At 35.4% G+C, this 12,677-nt stretch overlaps 1 protein-coding gene across 2 annotated transcripts in view; it reads right to left on the reverse strand.

The window, feature by feature from the left end:
• Positions 1–12,677, reverse strand: part of VAV3 (vav guanine nucleotide exchange factor 3) — a 349,374-nt gene that overhangs the window by 27,993 nt on the left and 308,704 nt on the right. For both annotated transcript variants that reach the window (XM_074188308.1, XM_074188309.1), the window contains exons 23-24: positions 8,883–8,999; positions 8,205–8,292 (exon numbers count right to left, since the gene is read on the reverse strand). In XM_074188308.1, coding sequence (XP_074044409.1) covers positions 8,205–8,292; positions 8,883–8,999 — 205 coding nt within the window. The remainder of the gene's footprint in view (positions 1–8,204; positions 8,293–8,882; positions 9,000–12,677) is intronic.

Raw genomic sequence — 12,677 nt, forward strand, 5'->3', positions numbered from 1 at the left:
CTCTAGTCACCAAGGTAACAGACAATGGAGATGGCTTATAAACACTACTTGGACCTGGATTTTTCTATAACAACTGGAGTAATATTAATATGTGTGTAATAGAATCAGGAACTTTTCTGGAATCAACTAAGGAAAAAAACCTAAAAGCCCCCAAAGATTCTGACAACACATTTGACATCAAAACATTAAAAAAAATCATAGAAATCATCCAAGACCTTGAAAAGAAAGTATTTTTTTTAATAGAAGGCTAATTTACCTTCTCTTCTATACCTGCTCTCTGTGGGAGAATTTCTCTTTGAGCTAAATATTGGAAAGGAAGTCTAGATGTGTGTTTGACTTTTGCCATTCTTCCCAAATTGCAATTCAACTTTCTGGTCATTACATAGCCTTCAAACTAAAGAATAGTGATGATGAGAATGGTGATGATGATATATATTTCTTTGATATTTACAAAGCACTTTTTCTACATGTTGTCTCATTTGATCCTCACAACTTGCTACTTTGGGAGATAGGTGCTATTAATAATTTGAATTTTACAGATAATAAAACTGAGGTATGGTAATGGTCATTTATGTGCTGCTTTATCATTTGTGAAATGTTTTAAATACTTTGAATCTTTTGAATCTTGCAACAACCCTTGGTTGTTGAATAGAAGCTAGATAATACGGGTGGGCAGCAAGGAGGTACAATGGATAAAGTGGCAGACCTGGAATGAGAGAGAATCATCTTTGTGAGTTCAAACCTGGCCTCAAACACTTACTATCTGTGTGACCCTAAGCAAGTCACTTAACCCTTTTTGCTTCATATTTTCTTATCCATGAAATGATTTAGAGAAGGAAGTGACAAACCACTTGAAAACAAAAATAAACAAAAAAAACCCAAAAGGGATCACAAAGAATCAGACAAACTGAAGATAACTGACTAGGTCATAAAGATATTATTATCTCTATTTTACTCTCATAATGCCTACAACTCATAATGTATGACCTTTGACATTTATTACCTGTATAACTTTGGGCATGTTTCCTTTTTATGGGATAGTTTTTTATTGTTGTTGTTTTGTTTTTTTAGGTTTTTGCAAGGCAAATGGGGTTAAGTGGCTTGCCCAAGGCCACCCAGCTAGGTAATTATTAACTGTCTGAGACCGGATTTGAACCCAAGTACTCCTGACTCCAAGGCCAGTGCTTTATCCATTGCGCCACCTAGCCACCCCAACACTTCTTTTTGTGTAAAACATCTTATTTATCTATCTATCTATCTATCTATCTATCTATCTATCTATCTATCTATTTATTTATGTTTTTAGATTTTTCAAGGCAATGGGGTTAAATGGCTTACCCAAGGCCAGACAGCTAGGTAATTATTAGCTGCCTGAGGCCGGATTTGAACCCAGGTACTCCTGACTCTAAGGCCAGTGCTCTATCCACTGTGCCACCTAGCTACCCACCATGTTTCTTAATCTCCTTGTACCTTAGTTTCATCATCTGAAAATTGAGGGGTTTGGATGAAATTACCTCCAGGGCATCTTCTAGTACAAGAACTAAGATCCTAGGATACCATGTCCCAAGTCCTCCTGACTCCAAGGCCAGTGCTTTATCCATTGCGCCACCTAGCCACCCCAACACTTCTTTTTGTGTAAAACAGCTTATTTATCTATCTATCTATTTATTTATGTTTTTAGATTTTTCAAGGCAATGGGGTTAAATGGCTTACCCAAGGCCACACAGCTAGGTAATTATTAGCTGCCTGAGGCCGGATTTGAACCCAGGTACTCCTGACTCTAAGGCCAGTGCTCTATCCATTGTGCCACCTAGCCACCCACCATGTTTCTTAATCTCCTTGTACCTTAGTTTCATCATCTGAAAATTGAGGGGTTTGGATGAAATTACCTCCAGGGCATCTTCTAGTACAAGAACTAAGATCCTAGGATACCATGTACTACTTCTCTGGCATAGATGAATAAATAGGAAATGATGGGCAAGACTTTCCAGACTCTAAGATTTTTTTTCTTTTTTAACTTTTGAGCAAGGCTGAATGGCAAATCCTTTATGATCACTCTTATTTTATAGATGAAGTTGTTGAGGGAGTTGCAGAGTCTTGACCAAGATCAAAAATACATTAACCATCCAGACTGTGATTGAAATCAGTTCTTAGCCCATTATTCTATATGTAGAACTCTCCCTATGAAAGATAGCATACAAAAATGGTGGGAAATAAACTTATGTTTCTTTCTGCATTTCTTATTAACTGTAATGTTGGAGTTGCTCTAAAATCCCAAAGGAGAGATCGCCCTTAGAGAAGATTGTTCTGTCAAGTCAGGGAAACCCGTGAAAGAGAAGAGTCCCTTCTTGTATCCTAAACTGTTTAAGTCACTTTTAATTACAATATTTTCAGTATCAACAGTACATCCAGGAGTAAATGAATTAAATTAAATTTAAAAATAGATTTAATTTTTAAAGTGTATTAAATATACATGCATATATACATATACATGTCTAGGATTAGAGAAAAAGGCATAAAACCTACCATATGTGTTTATATTATCAGTACAACTCATTTTTGATCTGTGATTTTAGCTTTTCAGTACTTTTTCAATAGCAAACGTTTTTAAACTCTGAGTTTCTGCTGCTTCCTATTTCAGTGAATGAGTTTTATGCAGATGGAGCCCTATCACATGCCCATTAATCCACATCAACCCTGCACGACCAACTTTATAATAGGCAACCTTGGATGGTGACTTATCTTTCTTGAGTTGAATCTAATCAGCAGAAAGCAGATATTGATTGGCCCTTTCCAGTGGTGCTTCCTTTCATCCTCTTGGTTTGTCTCCTCTGATGGGAGGTTGTTTTTTTTATTTTTTAAAACTTTCAAAGCCTGCTCTCTTAGCAGTCAACTTTAGCCCTGCAGCTTTCTTTCATACCTATATTAGCTACAAGGTAGAGATACCTCATTACTATCCAAGGAAATTCTCCAGGCTACAGCTCAAGCTGATACATCTGGCAGCGATGTAGAGACTCCCCACTCATGCTTTTCTCATCTTCCAGCTGGGCTACTGTCATCCATTATTTGTGATTCCACTTGCCATCACCCTCAAGTGTTTGCTTTCTTTTCAGAACTTCAACTGCTAGAAACCTTATTGGGGTCCAGATTCTCAGAGGAAACCTAAGTCAATTCCAGCAGTTAAAGATGCTAGAATCTGGCTGCTGATTCAGAACTGATGTAATATTTCAAAACATATCATTTGCTTCCTATCTTTACTCTCTGAGTTAAGACCATGACATATTTGCCCACAAACTTTTCCACACATTCTTTTCACTTTTGTTTACAAATAAAATAAATACTGCCCCTTTGCTTTAAGAAATTAGACTTTAAAAAAATCATTAAATATTGACAGACTATCAAGACAATGAGACAAACAAATAGAAAGACAGAAGACAGAGATAGATAGATAGATAGATAGATAGATAGATAGATAGATAGATAGATAGATAGAAGGGAGGAAAGGAGGAAAGGAGGAAGGAGGAAGGAAAGAGGAAGGGAGGAAGGAAGGAAGAGCATTCCTCAGAAGTCCATAATTGGTATAGACTTTAAATCTTATTTCAAAGTGCTTTAGAAATTTTCTGGAAGGATGTTGTGTAAGTATCATTTAATTGTTGTTTCATTGAAAGGTATATTAAATGAGCAAACCCATAATGATGCAATGAGGACTACTTAGCACAATATGAAAAAAAGAAACTGAAGAATTTTCTCCAATTGCTTAGCACTACAGAATAAACCTGTCTCAATTTGAAAGTGGTATTATTAGGAATTCATTTCTAAAAGAAGATTTGGAATCTTATCTCTGTTTTTCTCACTCAAATATACATTCATAAACTGTTAGTGATACTACCCAATAATGTAGCAAAACAGCTTTCTGTAGTACTCTAAGGCTTACAAATAATTTTTCCCCCTCCCAACAATCCTTCGAAGTTGTTGCTGAAATAATTATAGTGATGTAACTCCTTAGCTTGAAAAACAGCACGGTACTGTGGAAAGAATTCTGGATCTGGGCTCAGGGTCTGGGATCTTTGGCTCCCATATTACCTATGTGGTCATGAATGTCATTCAACTTCTAGGGACTTCAATTCATTCATTTTAACATCCAAAAATTCATTCTTTTTTTTGTGTTCATTCATTATTTCTTTTTTCTGGAGGCTATCAGGTTAAGTAACTTGCTCAGGGTTACATAACTAAGAAGGTGAATTTGAACTCAGGTTCCAGGGTCCGTGTTCAACTAGGAGCCTTCTTTCCTACTGTATTCACAGTACTCCCTTCAGATTTCAATCATTTCTAACATTCTCTGATATTATGAACTGATTAAGGTTGAGAAGAGCACATGAAATGAAAAAGAAAAATAGATTGAAGTTGACTGTGAATTAATGGCATGTTTTAGACAATTAAATTCAAAAATCCAAATGACCCCCTGAGTTTCCATTGGAGGCACTAAAGCTAGGTCTTCAAGAACAATTAGGATTTCACTAGATGAAGGAGTAGGGAGAGAACATTTCAGATAGAGGTCCCAGAAATGTCTCAGAAGCAGCAAAGTATGGGGCATGTTCATCTGAATAATCCAATTTAGCAAGACCATCAAAAACTTTAAAAGACATAGTATGAGATATGGAAGCAAAGATAGACAGGAGCTGAAAGTATGGAAAGTCTTGGAATGTTAGATTATGAAACTTGCAGAAGATAGCTAGAGGGCAGATTGGAGATGAGAGATTGGTCAAGAGACCATTTCTGTGGTCTAAGAGAATGGAAGTCAGCATGGCATAGAAAAAGTAACTGATCTGAACAGTAATTATTATAAGAACTGACCCAGCTCTGCCATTCATTAGCTCTGTTTGACATAGGGAAAGTAATTTCATAATTCTAGACCTCTATTTCCTCATCTATAAAGTGAGGGGGGGTTCAATTAGACAACTTCTAAGATTGCTTTCAGCTCTAAGGTTTTGATAGTTCAAACCAGGTTTATATTATTCCTGGTCAAGTTCAATTTTAGAGAGCTTCTCAGGAACTTGGATGACCACTGCTCAAGGAGATTGTTCAAGGGACTCTATTGAGATCTAGGTTGGGTTAGGTGGCTTCTAAAGACCTATCTGATATTCTCTGGCTTAAATGTTATGAGTCAATAAAACATTGAAGTGGAGATTCCCCATAGGCAGCAAAATTATTTCCTGACCTCAGGGCAGGATCACCAGGAGAAGGAGTTAAGAAGGAAGAGTTTACAATCTTTCTAATCATATTTTGCCAAAGCTATAAATAAAAACAGTATACAATCCATAAGTATAAACCTACTAAAAGTAGCATAGTGCAAAGAAATGGCACGAGACCCAAAATAATGGAAACCAGTTTTCTAGATTTTGCTTTACTATTAACTACTAATCTCTATGAACTCACTGATTTCTCATTTTAACACTGCCACCACTTTGGTTCAAGCCCTCATCACTTCACATTTAGATTACTGCAATAGTCTGCTGGTTGGTTTCTCTTTCTCACATTTTTCCTCATTCCAATCCATCCTCCAGTCAGCTAACAAATTGATCTACTTATGACCTAAATCTGACACACCCCTTTGCAAAAAACTCCAGTAGCTTCCTAATTGCCTTCAAGATCAAATATAAAATATTAATTTTTAAAGACCTCCATAACCTGTTCCCTTTATAATTTTTCCAGTCTTCTTTCCCTTTACATTAGTCCTCATTCCCACTGCCACATACTTTTTGAATTACTCTGTAACCAGTGACACAAACCTCCTTGATATTGCTCAAATAGAATACTCTGTTTCCAGACCATCCCTTATGCCTGGAACTATCTCCCTATTCATCTATAGTTTCTGGCTTTTTGACTTTTTAAAGATTCAATTAAAGTTCTTGCTTCTCCAAGAAGCCTTTCCCAATCCTCCTTAACTTTAGTGAGTTCCCTGAGATTTAAGCTAAATGGATACTGTTTGAACTTTAATATTTGACTTCCTTGAAAGCAAGAAGTGTCTTTAACCTTTCTTTGTATCTTTACACATCTGGTGCAATCTTTAGGCAGCCTGATCTATGTCTGGCCACTGGACCCAGATGACTCTACAGGAGAAAGTAAGGCTGGTGCCTTTGCACAGCAATCCTTCACTTAAATCCAATTCACTGGCAAGTCACAGTATCACCATGGTCCTCTTTGAGAACAAAGAACAAATAATAATTTCCTATTCAGTCAGCCAATAAACATTTATGAAGAGTCTACCATGTGCCTTAATAGCAACATTGCAAGATGATAACTATGATAGACTTAGCTCTCCTCAGCAGTATAATGATCTAAGACAATTCTAAAGGATCTGTGATGGAAAATGCCATCCACACCCAGAGAAAGAACCATAGGATTTGAATGAAGACCAAAGCATACTATTTTCTAATTTTAAATTTTTTATGCTTTATGCTTTTTCTCCTTTTGTTCTGATTATTCTTTCATGGCATGACTAAGATGAAAATATGTTTAACATAGTTGTACATGTATAACCTTTATCAAATTATTCACTATCAAGGGAAAGGGGGAGAGAGAGAAGGAAGAAAGGGGGAAAAGTATGGAATTCAAGATCTTATCATAAAATGACTGTTGAAAATTATTTTTGCATGTAGCTGGAAAAATCCATATGTTTCCAAAGAGCCTATTATGTCCCAGGTACTATGCTAAACATTGCGAATACAAAAAGAAAGTCCCAGACCTCAGTGAGCTTACAATTTAATGGGGGCAAACTGGACTTAAGAACTTTAAAAATGTCTGTGGACTGAATAACCATTTATGTGAATATGGTCATCTACCTTTGGAACTGAATTTTCCTCATCTATTAAGTTACAGAACTGGATGACTAATGTAATATACACATTGATCATAACTCAGAGGATTATATATAGAGAGGACTATATAAGATCATAGACAGAGTTAGAAGGGACTTTAAATTCTTTCAAGATACTTTTTGTCCTTTAAACTCTTCATAGTCTGGTTCTTTCCTCTCTTTCCAGTTTTCTTTTCTCAGCTTCATCCACTCTTCAATATAGTAGCACCAACCTCTTTGCACTTCTTCCAATATAACCCTTCCTCTCCCAATTTCATATGTTTGTATTGAATATTCCCCATGCCTATAAAGCTGCCTTCTTACCTCCATTCTTTGGTTTTCCTGGCTGTCTTCAAGATTCAACTTAAATCTCATCTTTTGCAAGTCTTTCTCCCCCTCCCCCACCTCAACCTCCCCTCAACATACAAATGCCTTCCCCTCTAGAAATACTTTCAATTTTTGTTGTTGTTCAGTCATTTCAGTCATGTCTGACTCTTCACATGTGAGGTTTTCTTGATAGAGATGCTGGAGTGGTTTTCCAGCTCCTTTTACAGATGAAGAAACTGAGGCAAACAGGCTTAAGAGAGTGCCCACGATAAGACAGGGAGTAAGTTTCTAGGCCAGATTTGAACCCAGGAAAATAATTCTGCCTGACTCCAGGCCTGGTTGTTCTGCACCATGGTATCATCTAGTTGGCCTACTTTTCATCTATTCTGTATATATTTTATATGCACCTAGTTACTTACATATTATCACTCTCACTAGCAAGGAATGTCCTTATTTTTGTCTTTCTTTGTATACTTAGTACTTAACATAATAGTTATAGTTAAGCATATAAATCAAATAAAATATTTAATAAAAGTTTATTGACCGACTAATCCAAACCTCTCATTTCCTGTGTCATACAAGAGAAATCCATGTCCAAATAGTCCAAGTTCACCCAGATAATAAATGGCAGATCTGAACCCTCGTCCTCCATTAAATCTTCTATTCATTTTATAGAAACCAAATTGACCTTTAAGGTCGCATCCATCTCTGGCATTCTTTGTTCTAGGAACTGAAGAGGATGGAATAGAATGCACAGGATGCTTTAAGACAGAAACAGATTGAAAATGCATTGCAAATTAATGGTATGCCCCAAATATTTGCTCAACAGTTTTTTTCTTTTAATTCTGTTCTTCCCATAAACATTCTGTGAAGCCGAACCTTGAAATATGACTGAGCCCATTGCAAAGTAATAGATGTTTCTCCTTTAATAACTTTTCAGGATGTCAAACTTCTGGGAAGGCAAAGAATTAACATTGAAACTGCACTGCACATTGAAAGAAAGAACCTAATCAATGCTTACCATTAAACTTTTAAATCTCCTATTTTCTGCTATGTGGAAAAAGCCATCTCTTGTTAAAATCTTGATGTGTTTTGCTTCATTATTGTACCTGTGGGCAATGCATAACTTATGAATATAAATGTGTTTTTAATCAGCCCAGATCAATAATTACCAGAGGGCATGCCCCAATAACATTACAAGAATTAATTCCAAAGACAAAATGTATACCTATGCCAATACATTGTTGACAGCTAATTAACAAAATACATTTACTAGAATATGGTTGAAGATGCAGTCAGCTTCTAGAGGTAGGGAAAAGACCACAAGGAAATGACAGAAGAAGTCAGTCTTTAAGTCAATCACTAGACCACATTCATTTCCCAAGTCTCCATTAAGAATGGTTGTATAAGCACCAAAAGAACCATCCAGTAATTTTCATGGCTAGAATTTGCTAACACATTTTTTCATTAGAATGCTTGAACATGAAAGGAGTGTAATATACCAATTAGCAACCCATAGCATTTACTGTATTTTTTTCTAACAGATATTTTTATGTATTAATGAACTGTCTGGCTTTGCATTACCACTAGAGTAATGAGATCCACCCATTTTCAGCATCAGTGTTATACATAGCAGATTGTCTAAGCAATTATGACCACAGGAAATTTATAATTTCTGTAAAAGTTTTGTGCCACTTACTTAATGCTAATTGCATATTCTCCTGACTCTTTGGTCCTGTGTCTCACAAGATAAGTACTATTTACCCGATTAATAAGTTCAGTCTCTGCCTGCAATCTTTCCATTGCCCCTGCATACCTGTAAGAAACAACAGCAGACAGATGTTGTTAATGTAATTGAAAACAGCAGGTCCTAAAACAATAATCTGGCCTAAAGCAGATCTGAGTGGTTTGTTAGTCCTGTACTAACTGTGGTTTCATTGTGTCTGACATATTTCATATCTTTAACTTCCTTCCTTTCACTCTTCAATATAACAACACTGGTCTCAGTGTGGTTCTTCAAACAGAACATTACATCTTCCAGTTTTGTGCCATAATAATAGGGGAATAAAAAAATCTGATGGGATTTGAAAAAAAATCTTTCCCTTAAATCTGAAAACAGAATGGATATTTATACAGTTCTGTTACAGCTTGGATGAAATCCTGGCAAAATCATGAAGATCTATTAAACAACTCTTTCATATTTCCTTCAATGGAGATAAGGTTTCTCTAAAGGATATTTATTAAAAGTTCCCATTCATGTAAAGCATTTCTTCCATTCATCAGCTAAAGATTTCCTTTTTGAAAGCCTTCCATAATTTGATCTCATCTTATTTTCCTAGTCTTCTTACTTCCCACATTATGCTTCACAATGGAATCCCGTGGCTTCCTTGCTGTTATTTGCAAAAGACATACCTTCTTCCATTATGCGTGAATTTTCATTGGGTATTACTTATGCCTGGGAATCTCTGCTTCCTTGTGTCTGACTTTGGTCTTTACTGTCTTGCTCCAAGTCTCAACTAAAATCCCATCTTCTACAAGAGGTCTTTCTCAATTGTCCTTAATTTTTAAAAATTACTATTTATTTTAAACATTCTTTAAAAAAATTTTTGAGTTTCAAATTCTCTCCCTCCTTCCCATATCTCCTTCACCTACTGAGGAGGCAAACAAACAGATATCAGTTATATATGTGAAATCATGTAAAACATATATTACAAGCTTTCAACTCCTTTAATATGGAAGCTGGCAAATTTGTATGATCCTAACTATGGCACCACGATATGTGAATTGTTTATTTCCATCTGTTTACAATATTTCTTCTTGACCTGGAAGTTCTAGAATTTGGCTGTAGCATTACTGGGTGCTATCATGTGGGATCTCTTTCAGGCGTTGATTAGTGGATTTTTTCAAGTTCTATTTTACCCTCTGTATCTAAGATAATGAGGAAGATTCATTTTATAATTTCTTGAAATATGGTGTCTAACTTCTTTTTTTTAAAATCATGGCTTTCAAGTAGACCAACAATTCTTAAATTGTCTTTTCTCAATCTGTTTTCCAAGTCAGTTGTTTGTCCAATGAAATAATTCATATATTCTTCCACTTTTTCATCTTGTGACTTTATTTGTTTTTAATGTTACTAGAATCATTAGCTTCTACTTGCTCAGTTCTAATTGTTAAGGAATTATTTTCCTAAGTGAGCTTTTGAATCTTTTTTCTATTTGGACAAATCTGTATTTTAAAGAATTCTTTTTTTAAGAGACTTTTCTACCTGCTTTTCATTTGACCTATTCTGCTTTTTTAAGGAGTTCTTCTCTTGAGTGAATATTTATGCCTCTTTTGCCATTAGGCCAATTCTGTTTTTTAAGGTGCTGTTTTTGTATTTTTATGCTTCTTTTCCCAAACTGCTAATTCTCTTTTCATAATTTTCTTGTACAATTCTCATTTCTTTAATTTTTTTCTGTCTTTAAATCTTTTTTCTTTCTTTAAATCTATGAATTCTTATTGGGCTTGGGTTCAATTAACATTTTTTGAGGATGGGTTTGTAGCTGTTTTCATATTGCTTTCTTAGTTTAAGACTTACCACCATACTAAATTTTTATGAGCAAGTTTTTGTTGGTGTTTGTTTTTTATATTGTTTTGTTTTTTGTTTGTTTTTTGTTTTTTTGCTATTTGCTCATTATCAAGCCTGTGCCTTGATTTTGAACTTTGTGCTAAAGTTGTGCATGGGAGCTGTTCCAAGTTTCACTCCTTTTCATGCTGCTGTTTTCAGAGCTAATTTTTTTTGGGGGGGGTCTAAAAGTTTTTGTAACTTTCAAAGTGGCATAATCTGGGGAGAGATTTTCTTTCCTGATGTGCTCTGGTCTTTATCCAGAAAGAGTCCCTGTTCCTCTGTAACTATAAGTTCTCTTGACTGTGGAAATGTGACCAGATCGCTTGTTTTTCTGGGATTTCAAGCACTGGTGCTCTTTAATATCCCAGAACTACAACCACAGCCCTTGTTGATTTATGACTGATGACAAGCACTCTTCTCCAGTCCGACCCGCAACTCTAGATGGGCAATGGGGTTGCCAGTCAGTGCCAGCTGGGCTCAGTGTAAGCAGAAGGTTCCCTGTATTCTCTTTCTGAAAAACTGTCCCATCCCTACACCTTCTCTGGGTTAAGAGTTCCTAGCTGTTGCTGCCACCATTACTTTTTCTGTCTCATGGCTTTTTTTTTGTCAGTCTGACATTGCCTATTCCAATCTCTCCTGACAATAACATTTTTAAATTCATAGGATCGACAAGATTAGTGAAAATAAGGTGAGATTTTCACCCATCCAAGTTTACCCATGAATTCTATCCATTGATCAAGATAAGAACCTGAAGACTAGAAGTAATATCTCATTTAATTCTAGATCTAAAACCCTCTGGCATTCCTAACTCTAGGTTCAACTCTCTATTCCGTGTTTAATCTGTCTTTCAATTTTTAAAAGAAATAAATAATTATCTTAGTTCCATGATTAATAATATCAGGAGTCTCAGGCACAGCAACAAAAAAATTTAACTAAAGGCAAATAAACATAGGTTGCTGCCCATGTAAAATAAGAATAGAAGAAATAAAAAGCTACAGAGATAGTCAATAATCTATTGCCACAATTTTGCTCCAAAAAGCAACATGAAATACTACATCAATTCTCCAGAAAATTTTACCACCGCCAACCCCTCAAAAAACAATTGCTTCACATAGACTGGATAATTAGATAAAGTTACTTTTGGAAATGGCTTTACCTGAATAATCTTCATAATTGCTTTAATCTCTCATTTCATTTTGCAAGTTCAGACCTGGTTTTTGCAATTGACAAGGTCTAGCCCACAGGGAAAACTTGTTTTGACTGAAGGAATAATGATGTTAATAAGTTCTGAGGTATTCAGATTCCCCTTGACTTGAAAATGACCATATTTCAAGTCAAGGTGATTTTTCAGGTAGGAAATAAATTCAGTATTTTTAAATAATCCCATTATCTGGAGGAGTTAAATATTCATAAACATTCAAAACATCCAAAAAGGAGTTAACAAGTACTTGTTTTGTGTCTCTACTGTAGCTCTCACAAGGCTATTCTTATAAAAATATGTTTGACAAAAATAGGTGTCCATCAATTAGATAATGGATAAATAGATTACAATTCATGAATTTAATGGAATATTACTTTGCTATAAGAAATGAGGCATGTGATGACTACAGAAAAGCATGGAAAGATCTGTATGAACTGATGCAGAGTGACACAAGCAGAGCCAAGAAAACAATATGTATGTGTATATATATATATATATATATATATATATCTATATGTACAAGGTTAGCGATATTAATGGAAAGGAGAAACCCAACCCCAATAAACACATAGAAATCAAAAGTGAATGTGGCAAAATTATAAAGAACAAGCAAGACTCAAAAGAAGAGTTATAGACCCTAACCCAACTCATTCTTTTGTAGAGGGAAGGTCCATAAGCATTGAACA

Source organism: Macrotis lagotis, chromosome 5, assembly GCF_037893015.1.
Source record: "Macrotis lagotis isolate mMagLag1 chromosome 5, bilby.v1.9.chrom.fasta, whole genome shotgun sequence".
NCBI lineage: Eukaryota > Metazoa > Chordata > Mammalia > Peramelemorphia > Peramelidae > Macrotis > Macrotis lagotis.